The sequence below is a fragment of the Bos taurus genome, chromosome 6 (genome assembly GCF_002263795.3).
Source record: "Bos taurus isolate L1 Dominette 01449 registration number 42190680 breed Hereford chromosome 6, ARS-UCD2.0, whole genome shotgun sequence".
NCBI lineage: Eukaryota > Metazoa > Chordata > Mammalia > Artiodactyla > Bovidae > Bos > Bos taurus.
Window position 1 is genome coordinate 60,980,918 of NC_037333.1, and position 24,086 is coordinate 61,005,003.

Here is a 24,086-nt window from a genome sequence, read left to right on the forward strand (position 1 = left end):
TTTGGGGAAAAAATCTGCTATTATAAGAATTTACTGGACGTAATCATCCTATTGCTATCTGACACATGGGGAAGCTGGATCAAATAATATACTAATATATCACCTTATAATTCTGATGAAGGTCAATGAGTTTATGACTGACAGAAGACTACACAGTCAATGTTTGTGACTAACGAAGGGCTAAGAAAGATCCAGAATATAAAATCACCCACTTGCTCTACGGCTGTGAAGCAGCCACATATATAACATCTCTCAATTTCCCTATCAAAAGAGATGATGACTTTTTTTTTTTAAACAAATGCTCTAACGTTATCCTCTCCATTCCCAGTGAAGCCTAAAACAGCAGCAGCCTTTAATAAAAGCTGCCCATTTAGCCCTAAGCTTTACAAAGAATGCAGTTATCTGGATTAGGGTGATAAAGGAAGCCTCCCCTCCTACCCACACCTGAAGCAGAAACAGATTCTATCATCTCTAGAGCATCTGCTGACACGAAATGGTTCCAAAGACATTACTACAAACTTGAGCTCAACAAATTAAACTGGGGAAAGTAGTGGGAAAGGTCAGTGCTAACTCAGCCAAGGCCAGAAATTCAGGGGAATACTGGAGGGAAGCAAGTACAAACTGGGGTGAAACATTTCCATTGGTGACAAAGAGAAACAAGATTTATGCAAATTCTAAAGATCAACTCAGCACAAAAAGACCCTCAAATTTCAGAGACATTACAAACACGCCCGTTGCATAGTTGTCAGAATGGCCTTGAAACTGTGTGTGTACAATTCCAGAACAAATTCAGTGAACACCATCGGCCTCACCATTTGTTTGGTCCTCAGCGCACCGAACGACTAGCTGATTGAAACTCTCATTGTGCAGCCCATCACTTTGGCATTGTGTCAACAGAGCCTGATTTAAGGCTGTGGAAATTGTGCATCTATGAACCTACAAAGTTGAGCATTTGAAAATGGTTTTGGATCTTTGGATGTTTCTTGACTAACACAGTGAAAACTTTTACTGTTCGTCAACTCCAGAGATCATACAGTGCCTTCCTTATCAACACAGTAGAAATTTTATTTTTTGGTAAAAAGTAACAGAGAGAAACAGCTAGCTTCCAACTCATCATTGTCTAGAGGTGACCTCTGATCTCTGGTTTCTGTTTTAGTAACAGGTTCTTGTCAATGCAGACACAACATACAATGTCACCTATCCTATGTCTTTGCTGAGAAGTATAAATTCAAGTCTTTGGAAAACATAAAGACAACTTATCTGAACTAAAATGAGAATGCCTGTTCCGTGTCCCTCAGGACAATGCTGCGTCTCCAGCTTCTCCCATGAGCACCACACCAACCTCCATGGAGACCAGCCCTGCTCACGAAGCAGAGCTTACCTGAAGGCATCAGACAGGCGAAAGAACTCACCTATCTTTTTTCACCCTCACCATCTAACTGAAATCAACTGTAGTTTTTTCTTTGTATAATATAGTATTCTGAAAACCTCTGCAGGCTCCATACACTTTCCAAACTTGTATTGGGAGCTGTTTGGCAGTAGGTCAAGAGAGTTAAGGTTTAGGATGTGTAAAGTCTGACAGAGTGACATGCTTTGGATTCTAAAGTGATGGTAACAGAACATTCACCATTGGAACTCGAGAGGACTGGCTGCTCGTGTGGAAAGATTTTGTCCACTAATCACCAGATCCATCCTGGGAATTTTTATTGAAGACTTCATCCTGGGAAGGCTGGTGATCGATCCCTTCATAAAAGGAACCTCCGTTGTGCAGGAAAGTGCCCACGGCTCGCCCCTGCCGGGCGTGACCCACAGCATCGCTGAACACTTTGTTTATCTGCTCCTCTGAGGGCATCCACCAGTCGGGGTTGGAGGTACAGTGCATCCTAATGAATTCTGTGGGAATATACACAACAGTAAAAAAGAAAAAAAAAAAGAGAGAGAGAAACAGCTGGTTTTTGCAGTGGATGACAAGAAGGATGCTTAAACTTTAACAGCAGCTCTATAAGGAAAGCTTTATGGGACATCAGATGTAGTGCCATGATGACGTCACTTATTAGACTTTAAAACTTACACCATCTACATTTTCTACTCACGTGCAAAAATAAAAATTATGTGAGTGATCCCTCTAAGACACATTTGCTATGAATGGTAAATCTGATTTGTGAAGCATGGTCTGCACCATGCTAGGTTCAAACCCTGTTGTTACATGCCCACATTTTTAACTCTTTCCAGAAGCACAGCAAGTATCATTAGTATGGTATTCTTTAACCAGCTACTAATTTGTAGATTAAGTGCAAGAAAATAAAATCTCAGTAAGAACCCGCGAAAGTTTTGGTTCAGAAGAGATTTCCACATTATTACAGGCTGTATTTATGTCTCTAATTATGATATCTATACATGTACTGACAAATATTTTTTAGATGAGTTTTCCTCTAAATATTTAATTTCACCAGATACAATTAGGAAGAGATAAGTGTATAAAGAGTAGCTAAGACTCCAATAAAACAATCTTGGCCTCCCTCCAGCTGAGTTCAGATCAACCTATCCTGTTTTCTCAGTCAGGGGACATGCAGAGTTCCCATACAGCTGTTTCATTAATAACATGGGCATCTGAAAGCTGAACTGAGCACTCTGGAAAAGGTCCTAAGTCAAACTGTGTTTTTTTATTTTTTGCATAGCTGATTCAAAGTTCAGGGTGACTGCTGTTTACACATCATTTCTTCTCCAGCACTGCTCCCTCTATAAGACAACGGTTCTGGTCATAGGATTGGATTTGTCTGAAATTTATTTATGAAACCCTGATCCTATTTGCCCTTTGAAGCTGATGCTTTTAAGAACTTGGACCAGAAAAATCTCATGAACTGAACTGTGTCTATCTTAGCAGATAAACAGGGGCATTCCCTTCAATTTCATGCCTGAGGTGAGAGACTCGTTCATCTTGTTCAAGTCCCAGCTCCGGTGGCCTTCACTGGGGTTGAGAACTGTGTTTATTCAGCATCTCATCCTGCAAAATCGTCAGGAACCAGATGGCTGATGGTGGGGTGCAAGCCTAGGAAACACCGAAGGACACCTACATCCTCAAACCCGGGTCATGGTCACTACAACGCTGAACAGAGAGAAAGCAAATGGAACCACTAGGGCTCACATAGCTAGATCTCTCCCTATTATCTTCCTTGTGTTCACACTTATTCCCAACTATAACTGTCCTCAGATCGCCTCCAGCTAGGCTGTGAGCTCCACAAGTCAGGGATTCTGTTTTCTCCTCCTCTCTGCCTTTCTCAGGTCTCCTACCTCAAGTGTTTACAAGTATTCCATAACTGTTTAAGAAGTTCCCCTACCTCTGTCCAGATGCCCCATTCTCATAGAACATAAAGAAATGAAAGAAAGGTGCCTGTGAGCAGAAATCAAGGCTAACTGTCGAGGGCGCTGTAGCCCTGCCACTCTGAGAACGTGCTACTCTGTGATACCTACACTGCCCCCTCCTTAGCACCCACTGCTGTGACAGGACTTACTGCAACACTGTGCCAGATGATTACAAGCTCAAAGGAGAGGTCATTCTGTTACACAGACTGGAAGCATTGTCACATCCCTGACCCCTCTCTTCCTGCTGGAGTCAAACCACCCCAGGGAACAGGCCCGCCTAGAATTTGATTTCACTCCCTGAAGCACCCTGCTCTCCATCCCTCAAGTGTCCAAACATCTGCCACTTCCTTGGCCCTCCTACACTTGCTGACCACAAGGACATCACCCTGGGAGTCATCACACCTCAGCCTTCAGGAAGGGAATCCCATTTAGGTCAAAGAAGGCCCCAAGATTTCAGCCTTTGGGACACACACAAGGGCTCTAACCAGCTGCCCTGACACATCAGCAGTTCCTGCCTATGCCTTCTCCACCCATGGGCAGGGGAGGCCTGTGCGTCCTGCGCAGCTCTCCTGTGTTGGAGAGTACATGTTCTGATTGGGCAGCCTGGGCTGCATCGGTGTCCCAGCGGGCCTGGCAGCATTCCCAGGGCAGCAACACTAGTGCTTTGGGATGTAAGTTAATCCCTCAGTTTCAAAGACTTGCTCATTAAAATGTAAAATGTTTAACAAGGATTTATGGAAAGGGACAGTGAGCCCCCTTATCCTGATTCTTCACAAGCCGCACGGCAAATTCCTGAATACATACTGAGCACGCTCTCAGCAGACCCCCTCCCCCTGCTAAGCTTACCACCCCTCTGGTACCTCTGTCTGCTCTGACGATATTGGGGAATAAAGGAACGTGTGGCTAGTTTGCTAAGACAGACACTGGAAATGTCCATCACCCAGACACTCTAAATGGAATTTTTAGACTGGCCAACAGGGGGCGCTCCAGCGCACCTGCGCCAAGTTGTCCATAATGCTGGCATCTTCATTCTAGGTGGCCTGTCAAGTCTGGGCCACCTGGATCAATCACCTGGGGAGGTTGCGAGGTGCAATAATGCGCGCCTCTCCTGTCCTCCCCCCCAGACCCGCTCAGTCAGAAGTTCAGGGTGGCTCTGGGGATCTCTGTTGCTAACGAATGCTGCACAGGCACCCTAGTCACTGTGGGCGTCAGGACAGGGGTGCGGGAGTGAGTGTCCTTCTGATGAGGAAGGCCTTATCAGTGATCAGGTTTTTCCACTGTGACTTCTTCACCAGGAAATATTTTGATTCCTATCAGGAGTAAATCATTATTAAGTCTTCCAAGCAATAAAATCACTCTTGAACTGTATACAAGTCAACACTCTGATACGGACTTTTCAGGTGTGAACAGAGCCTACGCTGGCGTTGTAACGTTTGCACTTGTCTGTGTTGATCTGCACCCACCCGGTCAACCATCTACATCTGGCCTCTTCCTCCTCACCCTCTGCCTGGCCTATCCGTAGTGTGCATCAGCTAGGGTAATCAGCTCTTAATACTGATGACATGGTGTTATCTGAGCAGTATTTTTTAAATACGGAAACTTAAAAAAAACTAGAACAGAATCTGACTGGGCGAGAAATACTTTAGGCCTATGGAAAATTAACTAAATAAATTTAAGGAGCAGGGGCAAGTATTCTCGACAAGGGTAGCTAGACTGGGGGAGGGTGCCATAGGCTTCAAATGAAAACGGGGTAAATTTTAAAATCCCTTGTCTTCTTTTCCTGTGTGCTTTACCCAGTGTTCCAGCTTTCCTGGAGGTGGCCTTCCCAGGCAGCAAAGAAAATCTGAATTTAAAGCGTGAAACATGAGGTGCTATGCAGTGCTTATGTGCCACTAAGCGCTAAAGCAAACAAAGAATTTTTAAAGAACTTCTCGATACCAAAGAGATGGGCTACATGAAGCCTACAAAGTCTCAGCGGAAAAAAACCAAAATACAGTCAAGGCTGAACACTTGCACGGGGAGCCACAGCCAATGCGGTGAAATGAGATCACAGATGGACACTGAGCGGAAGGATGCAGTACCTCGGAGGCATGTTACTTTAACTGGATCCAGAGGGCGTCTCTCAGGACCTGTCTCTCCTGACTGCACTGACCTTTTCCTTTTTCCAAGGCCGCATGAGTACTTAAGCTCATCGGTAGTGAAAACAAATCTGATGAGGTATCGAAGGAGCCGCCTCCCATCTTTCTTTGAAGAATTTACAGCCTCATCCCACTGTTTGCTCGTTATGTAGACAGGATAGTTGTTCAACAGCTGCTTGCTTCCCTGGAAAAGCGAAACATTTTCTCATTACCTACTTAGCTGGCCAGCCGGCAGCCCAGGCGATCTCCATTTCAAAGGCAAACATGCTTTTTAACCAAGTGGCTATGCTGACAATGAACCGGGTACTGAAGAGCACAAGTAATTGCTCACTCTCAAAACGGGCACTTTTCAAATTACATTTGCATTTTCTATAACAAGAGCCAATGAGGTTTAATGAACACCTTTGAAAGAGGAGCTATTTATAACTTGCATTTTAACAGGTAGGTTAAAACGTGTCAAGATCCAATGACAGGAAACACTATTTAAATATAACCTGTAACTTTCCTTTTCAATCTATTAAAATATGCAAAAATGACTTTGAAGAGTGTGATCAAACAGGTCTCCTCATCTTTTGGCTGGTGGTTAAGTACTTTTAGAAATGACGCTGGTGGGTTATTTCCATAAGGTCTTTTTTTTGTGTGTTTAATGTACCTAATATCTGATAGCTGTTGCATTTCAGTGAAACAGCATTAAAAAGTGAATTTAAAAAAAAGTGGAATTGTGGAAACAGAAAAAAAATCACTAATAATAATGCAAAACAAGTTTCCTCAAATTATAGCTTCTGCAAATGCCACTATTTTATCAACTCAAAATTTTTCTTACTTTTCACCTTTATAATTTATGTCTGCTATAAAATTCCCAGGCTAAATAGCTCCAATGGGACTAATTATAGGAATTTCTGTAACATTTATAAGCCATGTTTAGTCAGTTGCACCTACACAACCATTATTTTAGTTCTGGTTGTCCATAAAATTCTACAGTCCAGGACAAATTAATTAACCCATGATCTCAGTTTTAATGTACTTCTCCCCAGTAATTAAGGTGTACAAAATAAAGAAGGGAAACTCATTCAGTTTTACAACTTTGCAAATTTACTATAGGTTATAAATTGGCACTGTTTGGGTCTCACAGGTTTTTATTTTAAAAAGTGCTCTGTTCACAAGGTCTGAGGAGGGCAAATGGTACAGGAGCCAACAGGAAAGGAAGAGACAGCAGACACAGCTATGAAACTGTCACTGGACTATACCCACAGAAACTCAGCACTGCAGTGTCATACTCCCGCGAAGTAGCAGGCGTGCGACTGAGTGTCCTTTTTATAGAAAGCAACTGAGGGACAGCGTTTGAGGTTTGAATTTAGTCAGTTTGGGTTTGAACTGAATCTTAGTTCTGCATCTTATTTGGTGTTTCTTGAGCAAGTTACTTCAACTGAGAGGAAGAACTAAGCTATCATAGGTTTAAACTATGAGTATTTGGAAGCATAAACCAGCCCTTGGCTGTGTCCTACATATGATCAAAAGACGGGCAGGAGCCCGGAGGTTCCTAAGGGCCTCTTAGTCCAGACTGCTGTTTCATGGCAGGAGGGGCGAGACAGAGGGTTGACTGGCATGTGTGGCAGTGCAGACAGGAAAGCGAGGCTGAAAGACGTAAGACCAAGGGGGTTAGGCAACCAATCCCGTGAGCCAGGCTACAGGGGACTGAGGTGTTGCCGATTCCCAGGTGAAACAAGACGTCCTCCACAAAGATAAGCAACAGAGGGTTATGGCTGGGGGACAGGGAGGCAGATACTAATGAGGAACAGTGTCTGTCACACAGCAGGTGCAATGAACATCTGTTGAATGACTACTGCAGGGACTCCCCTGGTGGTCCAGGGGTTAAGACTCTGTGCTCCCAGTCCAGGGGACACAGGTTCGACCCCTGGTCCGGGAAGATTCAACACACTGCAGAGCAACCAAACCCATGAGCCACAACTACTGAGCTACACTCTAGAGCCTGGGAGATGCAACAAGAGAAGCCACCACAATGAGAAGCCCACACACCAAAATGAAGAGTAGTCCCCACCTGCCTCAACTGGAGAAAGCCCATGCACAGCAACGAAGACCCAGCACAGTCAAAAATAAAATAAAGAGAGAAAGAAAGGGGAAAAAAGAGAAAGGAAAGGGGAACCAGAAGGGAGTTCTGACACAAAGGCCTAGAGAAAGAGAGCAGGTGCAGCAGGGAGGAGAGGCGAGACTCTGGGGATGATGAGGGCTGGGAAATGGGCCCTGGACGGGACAACTGGGAGAGTAGCCTGGGGTGGGGAGGGGGCAGCTCTCTCAGAGCATTCTGACAAGGAGTGGAGGTGGAGCCAGACTACAGACAGGGCAGGGTGGGGGCAGAGCAAACGGAAATGAGACTGGAGAAATGAAGACAGATCAGTCTTTCAAGGGTTTGATCACTGAGGTTACCATTCAGCAAGTGCCTTCAATGACAGGCAACAGGGCTGGGGCCTGAACCTACCCTTCAAGGAGCAGGATGCGTTGTGGTGTTAGGATGAAAGTGCCGCAGGGTGCTTTGGGTGACGGAAGGAGAAAGAAAAGATAATCGTTGAGGGAGGGAGGGAGCATCAAAGAGGGGCTGATTTTCAGAGTGGGAAGACTTGGAACAAACACTGTCTCTGCCTGAGGGAATGACAGGTGGGTTCTCCCATTTCAGGTCCCTCTGAGCCAAAAGACTATTGCCCACAATATTTAACTTCTGTTTCCCGCCCTCAGAGTACAGAGGTGAATGTACTTCATGATGCATGGCCTTTCTCTGCAGGATATATCCTCACTCATAAACCTCAGAGTCTCCCAGGTCTTCTGTTAGCCAATCTGTTCTGGTGTATAGGTGGTTAAAAACCGAGATGCTTCATCTTAGGGCCCTTCCACATGGTGTACCGTTTACCTTGCCACTGGAGACCTACCTCGGTCGGCTGGTCAGCTGGCTGTGGGATCATGAGCTGGTTGTGGTGCTGGAGCACCATCTTCAGGTAATCTAAGACAGTCTGGCAGGGCACTGGGTGGAAGAAATTGCAACAATTGCACATGAGCTGAACTGTGCTGGGAAAATAGAAAGCTTTCTTTTAAGGTTTAAAAAGATTTTTGATGTAAACATCTAAAAAAAAAAAGATTTTCTAAAGGAAACAGAATCTTCTTTCATTTGACATCCGCAGTTATTTCAGTTTGTAAACATGGAACAGATGCTACAGTTTGGGGAGAAATTTCGGGTTCAGCACAATTTAAGTCAAACTGACTCTAAGATGAATTTGGGTCAATAATAATGATGGCACACTGAACAAGTCACAGAACAGACATGTCTTCTCTGATTCAAGTTGTAACATGAGCACCCAATGGTGTTTTTGAAAATTAAGGTACTGAAGACTGTGATGTTTCACTCATTTAAAATCGATGATACAATGCTCATTATTAGTGCCATTCATCCCTAGTTCTTCAGAAAAGCAGTAAGTCATGCACTTTAGACCTGCTTCCTGACATGGACATGCCTGACCATGTAGCGCATCCTCTCTCCAGACACTCACCTGATCTGGTCCAATTCAGATTCAGTCAGTATGTATATCATTAACTGTTGTATTATATTTTTTGAGGCATAGTCTTATAGAGTTATCAAATAATTACAATAAAACTGAACACACGAGCCCAATATGGAGCCTGACATATTTTTGTACCACTGCAGAAATAATTCTTACATCTTAAGATTTATATTAGAGCCCTTTCTGGAGTATTAACTAATTGCTTTTAAAGGTCTCAGTAGATTAGTTAATAACCTAACTGACATGGATCACTGGCATTATCTGTCCTGGCTATGTGTTTTCTTAGAATGTTTTCATCACGTTAGAGAAAATAGTAAATATTTAACCTAAACCTTAATTTTAAAGTATTATCACTGAGCTTTCTTCACTTTTTTTCTCACATTTTTTTTTTAAGAGAGCAAACTGAAGTTATCATCTTTATCCCCTGCTAACAGCTCTGGGTTTTTTTAGGTGACATTACACTGCAACATAAGAAATCACTGTATCAACATCCTTTGGGAGAATGTGAATGAGTAGAAGTAGGTTAGGAAATTTTTCTTCTTGCCAAGAAATATTTTCTTAAATAACATCCTTACAGATTTGTCTTACACATCAGTGTCACAGGTCACTCTTGCATAGTCATCTGAATATGTTCTTCAAATTAAAGAAGCATTTTGGGGACAACCACAAAAGTCAACAAAAAGAAGGCATATGTGTTTCAGTTTGAAGCAGGACTTTTACTAAGCCAAAGTTCAATAAAACCTGTCAAGTATCTCTAATTTTACCACTCTATTAAAAGCCTAACTCACTTTAAAGTCCATCCTGATGTAACTAAATCCTGTGATTTACAATTCTGCCAAATCTCGCCCAAATTCCTTTTCAGGGGTGCACTTACTGGATAACAGTTCTGTGTTCTGATGGACACTTTTACCCTGGATATGGCTGAGTAGGGAGTTTGAGTCACTGAGAGCTAGAAACTCCACTTTCTAAACCATACCATTTCTGCCCAGGTGTGCAAAGTTCATGGAAGAGTCTGGGCAAGCTAACTGAATGACAAACGGTACTTCCCATATTACTAGAGTCCATAAGCAAAAGTCCAACCACTTGTTCCATAAACAGACAATCCAACCCACTTGCTGACGCCACAGTGAGTCAGAGTGGATCTTCTGGCAACGGGAATCGATTACAGGAAAAGCGTAGAAGACTTGAGAAGCTAATGGAGACAGGAAACAGGTTTGCTATTGAGTTCTGGCTTTTCACTAACTGTGTGGCCTTTGGGATGCCATTTAACTTCTGTGTCTGTCTCTTCTGTACATTGCCAAATATAGGGGTTTCAGTAGCAGCAATGCAACTGTATATATGTCAGTGCATTGCCAAGCAACCTGCGTGAGGTATTATTCTGGATTTAGTTTGGAAGTTTTAGTAAAAGTTGTAAATACTCACCCACTAATTAGGATTTGAATGAAACTCCTTTTGCGACTTTATCCATATTTTACATATGTTTACAGAAAAAATGTTTTAACAACAAAATGCTTATAAAACTGAATATTCAGTGTGACCTCAACCGTGTTAAAAAATAATTATGTGCAAAGAGAAGAGATTGGAAAGAAATAAACCAAAGTGTCAATAATTAAAAATGATTTTAAAATTAAAATCAATTTTAAAAATTAATTTAAAATAATTAAAAACTTTATCCTTTACCATCCTTGTAAAGACCAATTAAAAAAAAATTTCTACAGTGGGCATGGACCATAATAACTTCAAAGTTGTTTAAAGAATGTCTACATAACTGTTATCTCCTCTTCCTTTGCCATCTATGACCTTCAGTGTTGCCTGTGTAAGCTTGGAGGCAGACTCTCCCATTTCTACATCCCCAATATTCAGGAGCAGTGATAACCTCTGAGCAAGGCCAGTTGACCCAAACATTCTGGAAGAAAATGGAATTTCACCTGCATTTACCGGCCATGGGGCTCTGCTGAAGGCAAGTGGGTCCTGCGGGCTGATATCTGGGCGCAGGGCTGAAGCCAGGAGCACTGAGGACAAGACTCAGCTCAGGTCTAGCTACTGGAATCGACTCTGGCTGCTGATTGTCTGAAAGGCTTGTTAAGTAAGGTTCTTCACAGAAAACTGCTCTCTTTGCCCTTGTTAAGGATGCTTGGGTGTCAAGTACCTAATTTTCCTGACAGATCATTGCATTAACGTCTTGATCAGCTTCTCTTCTTGTTCATTCTGCATTATTTAATCTACTCTGCCATATCATTGTTTTTAAAGACTCAAAACATTTACTCGAAATCCAGCACATACTGTTTTATAGGGAGAATGAAATTATTTACCATCCCGACAAGCATGCCATCTGTGTGCTGTACTAGTGTCTGTCCTAGTCACACTGTCTCTGGAGAGTATAAGTTCCTGAATTGTAAACATCTAGAAATAAACAGTGAACTTTAAATATTACTCAGCCTACAGACACATGGCTGTTCTCTTGATAATGAAAATGTTCTGTCTCTGATTAATTTAACTGATATGTATAGATGTTATAACAGAACATACCTGAAACTGGGCTGGAAATCCAGGATGACTCTGACTTAAGTCTCTGCCCTCAAGAACCTTACATGGCCTGCCTCTCCTTGTACCAAGACACCAGGAGAGACAAAGAGTAAAAACTTGCCCTGCTACTGACTTCAAGAGAAGCAAGCATGATGTGCTATAGAAAGTGGTCAATTCTGCCTGGGAACTGGGGGACGGGTCTGTTAGGGAAGTGCCACCCAACTAGGGTACTGAAGGATGAGTAGGAGCTCCTCGAGTGGGGAAAAGGGAGGGTATGTCCTTCGACTGGAGGGACAGCAGAAATTAAGGGAAGACCAGAAGCAAGGGGTAAAGAATCTGCCTGCCAGTGCAGGAGATGTGGGTTCAATCCCTGGTTCAGGAAGATTCCCTGGAGTAGGAGATGGCAACCCACCTCAGTATTCTTGCCTGGAAAATTCCATGCACAGAGGAGCCCGGCAGGCTACAGTCCATGGCATTGCAGAGTCAGACATGACTGAGTGATTGAGCACGCAGAAGCAAGTGCATGGAGGTTTAGGAATCATAAATTGTCCAGAGGGGTTGGAGCACTCGGGGCATGGTGGGAACTCAGGGGTGAGCCTCCAAAAATGAACAGGAAGACGCGGGTAGTGAAGGACATCATGCCGTGCCACACTACAGGTGCTGGAATTTACTCCGTGGACCACGTGAAGCAAAGAGGCATTCAGCAGAGGGTGATGTGGGCTGTTTCAACTGGGAGAGCCTGGGATTGAACAGATACTGCAAGAGGCCACGTTCTGAGTCAGGCGTGGATGAAAGCCGTGGGGAGAAAGAGGAGGACTCCATACCGATGGACACATACAAGGTGGAATCCAAAGGACAGAAGACTGACATGAAATAGGAACAGAGATGCTTATGAATAGAGCTGAAGTTCCCCACCCGGGTAACTAACTGAACGCTGACCTCTTTACCACCTCTTTACAACCACCACCAATCTAAGAAAACCACTTAAGATTTCTGTATTCTCAGGCACAGGACAGTGTCCCTCTCGGTCTCTTAAGGTTGCTCTGTACGGAGTGTTTCCTAGACGATCCTGCAGGCACTTCGTTGTTACTTGATGAACTTAATGCTTCAGCATTCCGGTATTACTAACCTCATGTTACAGAAAACAGAAACTGAGGCTCAGAACGGTTAAGCAATTTGCCCAAACCACTGCTAGCAAGTAGCAGGAGCAGGAATCCAAGCCCAGGTTTGACTCTAAAACCATTTTCTTCGGCTCATGCTCTTTTGTGTCCCACAGTCTCTCTCACAGCTTACAGCAAGAGCGGTGTGACTTTTACCAAATCCTAAGTCAAAGAACTCAATTGTTTACTCCTCTGTTCCTGTCACTTATCTAATTTTTTTTTACTCAGAACATATTTGTGTCTCTTCGTCCTCCCTAGAACGCCCGCATTAAATGTGATCACTGTGTTTGTCAGGACTGGAAGTCGACCTGAGCCTTCTCCCACAGGCACTTCTGGTGCGCGTGAGCTGGAGGGCAGTGCAAGCACGGTAGGCACTGGCGCAGAGACACTGCAGCTCCTCCAGGGGCTTTTTGTTCTTGCAAAACCAGTTATCCAGAAACTGACAGATTCATCTTTTTAAAACCTTCTTAGAATATCCTTAAGATCAGACTGCGTAATTCAAGGCTAGTTCTCCAGCGTGTAGCCTTGTGAGTTAGTACAATTGATCCTCATTATTTGCAGACTCTGTACATTTGCCTACTCGCTAATGGACTTCCCAGGTGGTGCTAGTGGTAAAGAACCTACCTGCCAATGCAGGAGACACGAGAGACTCAGGTTCGATCTCTGGGTCGGGAAGATGCCCTGGAGGAAGGCCTGGCAACCCACTCTAGTATTCTCGCCTGGAGAATCCCATGGACAGAGGAGCCTGGTGGGCTACAGTCCATAGGCCGCAGAGTCGGACACGAATGACGTGACTTAGCGCACACGACCCACTGACACGAATCTGTAATGGTCAAATTAGCACTGGTGGGCTTTGGCAGGTCACCAAGAAACCCGAGCTGCTGGGATCACACACTCTCAGCTGAGGCTGAGCACGGATACGTTCTGCCCGCTTCTTTCAGCCCTCATATGACAGTGAGGGTTCTTTTCATGGTCTAGTTAGTGCCATGCTTTTCATTTTCGTGCTTTTCCTGTTGGTGATTCTGCTAAAGTGGGTCCCAACGCAGGGCTGAAGTGCTGTCTAGTGTCCTGAGCACGAGGCTGGGACGCGCTTCCAGGGGAGACGTGTATTAGATAAGCTTTGTTCAGATGTGAGGCACAGGACTGTGACTTCAGTGTCAACTGACCAGCACTATATATTAAACAAGGCCCCTTTAAACAAAAATATACTTAAAATGAGGTTATGAATTGATTGGTTGACAAAAACATTGCGACCTGAGGCTGCACAGAATACAGTGAATAACAAGAATCGACTATATTTTGAGGGTGGAAGAGGGTAATAAACTAGCTCTGTAAAATGTGAACATTAATTTTTGGACTTATAAAGATAAATTGAGATGATAAAAAATGTACATTTAAAAAAGGAGAATGTTCTTTAATAATATCAACAGTTAAGTCTACCTTCCCTATATCTGCACTTAGAAAATTTGAAGGTATTTTTAATGTCATAGTTATTTTACTTTGGAAGTTACCATTATTTCTAAAATTTTATTGTAGTTGATTAACAATATCATGTTAGTTTCAGGTGTACAGCACAGTTATTCAGTTATATATGCATGAAAGTGAAAGTCACTCAGTCGTGTCCGACTCTTGAGACCCCATGGACTGTAGCCTGCCAGGCTCCTCTGTCCATGGGATTCTCCAGACAATACTGGAGTGGGTTGCCACACCGTCCTCTAGCAGATCTTCCTGACCCAGGATCAAACCTGCAATTTTATGTCCTACATTGGCAGGCAGGTTCTTTACCACTAGCACCACCTGGAAAGCCCTCAGTTACATATAAATGTGTGTGTGTGTATGTATGAATATATATATATATGTATGTATTTTTTTCCCAGATTATTTTCCCATATAGGTAATTACATAATATTGAGCACAGTTCCTGGGTCTACATAGCAGATCCTTGTTGGTTATCTATTTTGTATAGAGTACTGTTGGAAGTGGTTTTTTAATTACCATATATTATGTTTTTAATACCAACATTTTATCATATTTTAAAATCTCTAAACTTGGTGTTCAAAGACAATTATAAAGGGCAATTAAGATTTGAAGTGTTTTTTCTTCTTAATGGAACATAAACTATTGGTGTGTCTTACATTCAATGAAGGTTGAAATTAGATGAAATATGGTATTTTATACCCATCTCCTTTATGAGTTCCCTTTAACCAGTGCTGACTGCAAGCTTTCTAAATAAAAGTGACTACTGTAACTTAATACCTTCTCCACTGAGATGTCTGCCCATCATTTTTCTTCTTTTAATAACTTCTCAGCTCTTTGTATCCCTGACCCCAGTATCTTCCTTTTGTGACTTCTTTCTTTTAACCTATTTCTTAAAAAAAAAAAAAAAAAAACTTCCAAAGACTCTGTAATTTCTAGTGTGATGTAGTTATCTAGTGTAATGTCAAGTGTAACTTCTAATACAAAAGAAAATGTGCTAATGCTACCTCCTGGGATAAAATGTTAAGTTACCTACACCTGCAAATAACTCTGGAAAGTAAGTTACAGAGTACTTTCTAGAAGCCCCTCGCTTGCATGTAGCTGATACTCAATACAACTTTGTTGGATGTTTCACAAATAATACAATAAACAAAGGCTGTCTCAGGTGGTGCTGGAAAGAACACCTCTTCCCAGTCTCTTTCCTTGAGGTGAGGGCTGTCGCCTTCCTGTCCCCCTCTTATAGCTAAAAGTACTTTCCCCCTGTAGACTAAATAGACTCATTTCTTTTGAATTCTTAGTTCAAGAACTACTCCCAGGTATGAATGCCTTATTTTGGGGAAAAACAAGAAGAAACTGGAATCTCAGAGCTGCTCAACAGCATGACTCTGGAGAGAGGGACGTGCCCGAGGAACTCCGCCCCTACTGCAACCCACGACAGGTGCCCCCATCATGTCCTGCACCTGACTCCCTCTGCTCACTCTGCATGCTCCTCTCCTCTTTGTACTCATCCACCTGCTTGGCTGCAGGAAGAGTGATCCTATGACACAAGGGCAGATCCTAAGAAAAGAAAGCCCCAGGTCCTTCCACGGAAATATACTGGCCTCTAGGATAACAAAGGCCCACTGTGATTGCTGGGAAGCATGGACACCGCTTAGGGAAAACTGACCCCAAGTCTCACAGGAAAGTTACTGCTTGCAAAATACTCTTGTTATGTGCAAAACCAGACATTATCTGCCACACTTTTCTTCATATGGGTAAAAAATAACAGATTCCCCTGACCCCCAACACCAAAGGGATACTAGCTCAGAACAGCTAGCCAGACTGGTTTCTTGGGTGATCACCTACAGTCTGGTTTGTGTTTAGCCAAAGATGGAGCTTGGGGGGTGAGGGCAAGAGCTCAATGATGTCCTTTTGATTCAAGTTTTCATCTTAAGTGGCACTTTCAACCTGACGCCCAACACTCATGCCCCTAGGCAATGAATCCATGAGTCAAGTAATCAAAAATAGCTGGTCTTTCCTGCATTTCACACTGTTTTTCACTATACGTAATGGACAAAGTGACTTTTCCCTATATAGTTGAGTTTCAGTCTGGGCTAAAAGCAACTAAACTCATCGACATTTAACAAATCAGTGAACTAAAATGGACCTAAAGGGGCAAATTTAATTTAATGACCATTATACCTACTACTGTGGGCAAGAATCCCTTAGAAGAAATGGAGTAGCCCTCATAGTCAACAAGAGTCTAAAATGCTGTAGCACTTGGGTGCAATCTCATAAACGACAAAATGATCTCTGTTCATTTTTAAGGCAAGCCATTCAATATCACAGTAATCCAAGTCTGTGCCCCAACCACTGATGCCAAAAAAGCTGAAGTTAACGTTTCTATGATGACTTACAAAACGTTCTAGAACTAACACCAAAAAAAGATGTCCTTTTCATCATAGGGGACTGGAATGCAAAAGTAGGAAGTCAAGAGATACCTGGAATAACAGGCAAATTTGGCCTTGGAGAACAAAATGAAGCAGGGCAAAGGCTAATAAGAGTTTTGTCAAGAGAACACACTGGTCACAGCAAACACCCTCTTCCAACAATACAAGAGATGACTCTACACATGGGCATCACCAGATGGTCAATACTGAAATCAGACTGATTGTATTTTTTGCAGCCACAGATGGAGACGCTCCATACAGTCAGCAAAAACAAGACAGGGAGCTGATTGTGGCTCAGATCATGAACTCCTTATTGCAAAAATTCAGACTTAAATGGAAGAAAGCAGGGAAAACCACTAGGCCATTAAGGTATCAGTTCAGTTCAGTTCAATCACTCACAAGTGTCTGACTCTTTGTGACCCCATGGACTGCAGCATGCCAGGCCTCCCTGTCCATTGCCAACTCACAGAGTTTACTTAAACTCATGTCCATTGATTCGATGATTCCATTCGATGGATGATGCCATCCAACCATCTCATCCTCTGTCATCCCCCTTCTCCTCCCACCTTCAATCTTTCCCAGCATCAGGGTCTTTTCCACTCAGTCAGTTCTTTGCATCAGGTGGCCAAAGTACTGGAGTTTCAGCTTCACCACCAGTCTTTCCAATGAATATTCAGGACTGATTTCCTTCAGTATGACCTAAATCAAATCCCTTATGATTATTCAGTGGAAGTGACAAATAGATTCAAGGGACTAGATCTGATAGACAGAGTGCCTGAAGAACTATGGATGGAGGTTTGTGACATTATACAGGAAGTGGTGATCAAAACCATCCCCAAGAAAAAGGAATGCAAAAAGGCAAAATGGCTGTCTTAGGAGGCCTTACAAATAGCTGAGAAAAGAAGAGAAGTGAAAGGCAAAGGAGAAAGGTCAACATATACCCAACTGAATGCAGAGTTCCAAAGAACGGCATGGAGAGATAAGGAAGCCTTCCTAAGTGAACAATGCAAAGAAATAGAGAGGAAAACAATAGAATAGGAAAGACTAGAGATCTCTTCAAGAAAATCAGAGATACTAAGGGAACATTTCATGCAAAGATGGGCACAAGAAGGACAGAAATGGTATGGACCTAACAGAAGCAGAAGATATTAAGAAGAGGTGGCAAGAATACATAGAACTATGCAGAAAATATCTTAAAACCCAGATAACCACGATGGTATGATCACTCACCTAGAGCCAGACATCCTGGAGTGTGAAGTCAAGTGGGCCTTACGTCGCATCATTACGAACAAAGTTAGTGTAGGTGATGGAATTCCTGCTGAGTTATTTCAAGTCGAAAACATGATGCTGTTAAAAGTGCTGCACTCAATATGCCAGCAAATATGGAAAACTCAGCAGTGACCACAGGACTGGAAAAGGTCAGTTTTCATTCAAAACCCAAAGGCAATGCCAAAGAATGTTCAAACTACCATACAACTGTGCTCATCTCACATGCCAGCAAAGTAATGTTCGAAATTCTCCAAGCCTGACTTCACCATGACGTGAACTGAGAACTTCCAGATGTTCAAGATAGATTTTGAAAAGGCAGAGGAACCAGAGATCAAATTGCAGAGAATTCCAGAAAAACATCTATTTCTGCTTCACTGACTACGCTAAAGCCTTTGACTATGTGGATCACAACAAACTGTGGAAAATTCTGAAAGAGATGGGAATACCAGACCACCTGACCTGCCTCCTGAGTAACCTGTATGGAGCTCAAGAAGCAACAGTTAGAACCAGACCTGTAACAACGGACTGGTTCAAAATGGGGAAAGGAGTACATCAAGGCTGTATATCGTTACCCTGCTTATTTAACTTATATGCAGAGTACATCATGCAAAATACTGGGCTGGATGAAGCACAAGCTGGAATCACGATTGCTGGAGTAATAGCAACAATCTCAGATATACAGAAGACACCACCCTAATGGCAGAAAGCAAAGAGAAACTAAAGAGCCTTTTGATGAAAGTCAAAGAGGAGAGTGGAAAGGCTGGCTTAAAATTCAACATTCAAAAAACAAAGATCATCGCATACAGTCCCATCACTTCACAGCAAATAGATGGGGAAACAATAGAAAACAGTGACGAACTTTATTTTCTTGGGCTTCAAAATCACTGCAAGATGGTGACTGCAGCCACAAAATTAAAAGACGATTGTTCCTCGGAAGAAAAGCTATGACTAACCTAGACAGTATATGAAAAAGCAGAGACTTTAGTTTGCCAACAAAGGTCTGTCTAGTCAAAGCTATGGTTTTTCCAGTAGTCATGTACGGATGTGAGAGCTGGACCATAAAGAAAGCTGAGCGCCGAAGAATTGATGCTTTTGAACTATGGTGTTGGAGAAGACTCTTGAAGAATCCCTTGGACTGCAAGGAGATTAAACCAGTCAAACCTAAAAGAAATCAAACCTGAATATTCATTGGAAGGACTGATGCTGAAACTGAATGCCACCTGATGGGGAAGAGTTGACCCATTAGAAAAGACTCTGAAGCTTGAAAGACTGAAGGCAGAAGAAGGGGACGAGAGATGATGAGATGGTTGGATGTCATCACTGACTCAACGGACATGAGTTTGAGCAAGCTCCGGAACATGGTGAAGGACAGGGAAGCCTGGGGTACTGAAGTTTATGGGGTCACAAAGAGTCAGACAGAACTGAGTGACTGAACAACACATGGACTAATTAAAGCAATCAAGGTTCTCTATGTAGAATGGCTAATCATTCAAGTTCCTGGAGGTGACTCTCTATAGCAGCAGTGGTACGTGTTTACACTAACAGTGGGGATCATTAGCCTATTTTCAGCAAGAGTCATTCAATGTCTGGCCATCAAGAGGACTCAAGAAATTGCAGCATTTTTGTTTTTCTGGGCAGTCGAAAAGGATGATTAGTGGCAGGCCAGCCATGATTTATTCCTGACACAGACATTGCACCTGTGCAGATTCAGGAAAAAGCAGGTGGAGTGAACCCCACATTGGCTGAGTAAGTTTACCAAGGACAGACAGCTTGCCACAGATTCAGGATGAGGAGTTGGGCAGCAGTACTCTGCGTGCGAGTCACCCATCCTTGCACCATGAAACCCCTACCCACAGTGCTGAATGGCTAATTCAAGAACCTGCAGTTGGCTGACCCCAGGACACCGTGTTCTCTCCTAATGAAACAGCAGTGGGGAGTGAGATGTGACATACCCTTTTGGTATTAAAACCCACAGTTAATGGATCATAATTCACACAACTGTGAAAGCTGTAAAATTTCAGTCTGTTAGCTGCACCCATATCTCTCTGACCAGGAGAAACCAATAGGGCTCTGGTTCTACTGCATTGTTCTGGGTTCCGCCAGTCTCTCTCCTGTAATCAGTCTGCCTGGCAGGGACAATGCCAAGACTTTGCATCTAACTCCAGAGCTCAACTGCAACAACCAAGAATGGATTTACTTCACCTCTTGCTTGTCTCCCAGAAGGACAAACTGCACTCAATCTAACTCCAAGATATTCTGAGCCAAACCTCAGCACTATCCAGGAAATGCTTTAAATGAAAGGACAGGAGCAAAGCAGACTTTTTGTTTGGCACTTCTAATAAACAAGTGGGTAACTTTAGTCAACATTTCCTTCTTTCTACATAAGCTGCCAAATTTTGTGATGCAAAGACATCGAATGAGGAAAAAAACATAACTTCTGTTTATGGATCAGCCTTAAAAATTTTAAATGTATTATGTATGCTTTACTTTGAACATAATATATTAGTATAGTAGTACATGCAGGTAAATAATCAATGGATGTGTACACTGGTGGATACATGCTCAAAATTTTTTATCAATGGGCTGCATGATTACAAAGGTTTTATTGTCTCTTGTTTCTTTGGCCATTCCTTGCAGCTTCCGGGATCTTAGTTCCTGGACAAGGGATTAAACCCAAATCCTTGGCAATAAAAGCAGAGTCCTAACCACTGGACAGCCAGAGTTCCCATAAAAAAAGGTTTTACTGTCTTTTATTTATTTAGCATTGCTATATATTCTTTGAAAAAAATTGAAGTTTAGTTGATTTACAATATCGTGCCAGTCTCTCTGCAAAGCCACAGACATGTAGTAATGAAGTCAAAGCTATATACAAAATCAGAACCTTCCCAAATAAGGAAAAAATGGCTTTGCAACCCACAGAAGATCTTGCCATAAAAATGACTTTACTACTCTGCATATCTAGTGTCTCTGAGAGGCAGTGAATGCCTCATGTTTAGCCAGGAGCACAACTGGTTTGGGACTAGCCTACTGCTACTGCTAAGTCGCTTCAGTCATGTCCAACTCTGTGTGACCCCAGAGATGGCAGCCCACCAGGCTCCCGTCCCTGGGACTCTCCAGGCAAGAACACTGGAGTGGGCTGCCATTTCCTTCTCCAATGCATGAAAGTGAAAAGTGAAAGGGAAGTCTCTCAGTTGTGTCCGACTCTTAGCGACCCCATGGACTGCAGCCTACCAGGCTCCTCCACCCATGGGATTTTCCAGGCAAAAGTACTGGAGTGGGATGCCATTGCCTTCACCAACTAGCCTATCTTTGAACTATTCCTTTTAGTTCACAGTAGCTTGTTAACTTTAAGGGGAGTTTGGAGGCTAAAGAAACCACACCTGTTGAAACTTAACAAGAAAGGTGAGAGATTAATGGAATAGAAGAGACAATTTGTTCTCTGAGTGCTGCCTTTGTAGGTGTCATTTCATTTCAATTTCTATCACAGACTGATAAAACACATATATCAAAATCTTTACAGATACAAAAGCTATTTAAAAGGAACAGGATCACTTTTTGAAGAAAACTCAAGCCCACAGCACATGGCCTATTTCAATCACATTGCACTACACCTTGGGATCATGTTTGTATCAATGGAGACATCTTTTAATAGGACTATGGCCTTCAGGTCTATACCCTAGAGGACTGTGACTTAAACACAGGACAGGATTAGTAGCTCAACCTGAAATTCGTTTGGCGCTGGCAGACTAAAACTGCGCATGCCTGTTTTTCCAACTTTTCTACATCACTGGTTCCAACAGACAACAACAGAAACCACACGTACATATACACATGCACACACACACACAAATGGGACAATGGAAAATGGGCAGCAAGTGGCTTTTAAGTAACAGGGCAGGGTACCTGGGATGCTCTCTAACTTTCTTCTGAGCTCTTCATTTTCTTGTTGCAGTGAAATCACCTCCTGCTCCAGCTCTTGGCATCGGGGACAGTAGCCTTCCTCTTCCTCCTCTTCCTCCTCCTCAGGCAGCGTAGATGATGATGGGTGACCATGGGATTCAGATGTTGCTGGGGAGGTCCAGCCACCTAGCGTGTGCACGGGGGATGTTGACAGAGGATCCACATCCGCCAGGTGGCCGTACTCGCTGACCGAGGAGGTGTTTGGAGTTGGAAAGCTCCCTGAGAGCAGGTAATTTTGCAGGGAGTCAGTGAAAACTCTCAAAAATGCAGAAGTTTGTTGTTTCCTTTGCATATATTGCATTTCAATGTCTAAACTGTCTGAGGTCTGACTGTGGACCCCTTTGCCAACAGGACATGGTTCCTGTCTTTCAGTGTAACTTGAGCCTTCCTGCTTCACACAAGATATCATGGATTGAGAATGGTTGGAGTCTAGAAGTTTGCCTCCACAATTTAAGAGGCTAAGGACTCGGCTGCATTGTTGAGCAAAAGCGTCCAAGATCATACGACTCTCTGAAACAGAAGAGAAGACACATCAGAGACTCACAGCCAAGACAAGGGACAAAGAGGTCCTCGACTTGGAGTTCAACATTCGAAACTGTCAGAAACATGGACTTCTACTCTCTGCCGCACAACAGTGTGACATAGTGAATCCACATGTACCTGGACGCACAGCTTCCTGTCACTCCTGATGAGCCACCCCAACTCGATTCTGGGAAATGGCTGGATGGGACTGGGGAACCGAATAGAGACCCCCCTCTCAATGGCATTGGCTGGCCTGCACAGCTCTGGACTCACACCTTTGGCTTCATTAACATCCTCACTCTAATGAATCAAGCCAGCCCTGCAGACTCAACTCCTCATTGACAGCGGAGCTTACAGCAATCATTACTGCTATTTCTGGAGTGCCCTCATGCCCTTGCTATTAATCAGCTGATACAATCCCCACTGAGAGTACGTTGCTCCCAGATGCAAACTGGAGAAGAACGAGAGGTGTCTGTGAAGTGCTCACAAACACCTAAGAAAAAACAAGGAGTGGGCCTGAGGCAAATGAGGAGGAGCCCCAAAGCAACACTTTGTCATCCACCATCTGGGCTGGCAATCCTTTCCTGTATCTGATACCTTAGCCTGATCTATAGCAGTAGCATCTGAAAAGCAACAAGGCCCTTCTCAGGGCTTCTCCCACCAAATCTCTTAACTGGCATGCACAGACAGGGCCAGTCAGTTTCCACAAATGTATTCCAAAGCATGTTAACTGTCAATCAGTGGAAAGCAAAAAACGGATAGAAAGCAATCAGTTCACCTCAAAAAGAAAAAATATGGAAAGGCCCCCGCGCCCCGCCCCAGTCAGTATTGTGAAGATGTGACTCAATGTTGTCAGTCCAAGGGTTTTGAAAATTCACCCTAAACGTAAATGCTACATCAACATTCTCTTTGTAGACCACCACCCAGAATGGGCAATTTATAAATACCCAGAGAGAGATATTTTTTTAGGGTTTATATTTGGCAATGAGGGTGCCTCTTATTTCCTCTCCCCTCTATGTAAAATAGTGGCAACAAACAAAATACTGTAGATTCTAGATGCCAATATCTATTGTTTATTATAGAAATATAACGTCACTGAAGGACTGACGCTGAAGCGCCAATACTTTGGCCACCTGATGCAAAGAGCCTACTCGTTAGAAAAGACCCTGACGTTGGGTAAGATTGAAAGCAGCACAAGAAGGGAACAACAGAGGATGAGATGGTGGGATGGCATTACTGACTCAGTGGACGTGAGATTGAGCAAGCTGCGGGAGCTGGTGAAGGACAGGGAAGCCTGGCGTGCCACAGTCCACGGCGTCTCAGAGAGTCGGACACGACTCGGTGACTGAAACAACAACTAGTTGCTTGTTGTCCCTGGAAATGTTGTGTAGCTGTATCTTTACTGAGGAAAAAAAGACCTTTAAAAGTGAAAAATGGTGAGATGCTCAAGGGTTTCTTTGGGGACAACAAACCAGAATAACTGTGACTTAAGAAAATTGGTTTCTCTAGAAAACCCAGGTTAATGACCAGCAAAACCAACCTTTAGAAACCTCCATGCAGTACTTCATGTCTTCTTTGTTTTTTCTTACTAGTCTTCCTAAAGTAACTAAGATATCAGGGGGAGGGGGTTCAAGTCTCCTTTTCTAATTATTTAATGATTTATCTAAGGCCCAG

At 43.2% G+C, this 24,086-nt stretch overlaps 1 protein-coding gene across 2 annotated transcripts in view; it reads right to left on the minus strand.

The window, feature by feature from the left end:
* Positions 1-1,675: 1,675 nt before the first annotated feature.
* BEND4 (BEN domain containing 4) overlaps positions 1,676-24,086 on the minus strand; it is a 28,936-nt gene continuing 6,525 nt past the window's right edge. The window contains exons 2-5 of one of the 2 annotated variants that reach the window (NM_001193035.2): positions 21,834-22,400; positions 8,444-8,535; positions 5,445-5,685; positions 1,676-1,893 (exon numbers count right to left, since the gene is read on the minus strand). In NM_001193035.2, the coding sequence (NP_001179964.2) occupies positions 1,676-1,893; positions 5,445-5,685; positions 8,444-8,535; positions 21,834-22,400 (1,118 nt within the window). The remainder of the gene's footprint in view (positions 1,894-5,444; positions 5,686-8,443; positions 8,536-21,833; positions 22,401-24,086) is intronic. The other variant, XM_005207892.5, reaches the window with a different exon arrangement.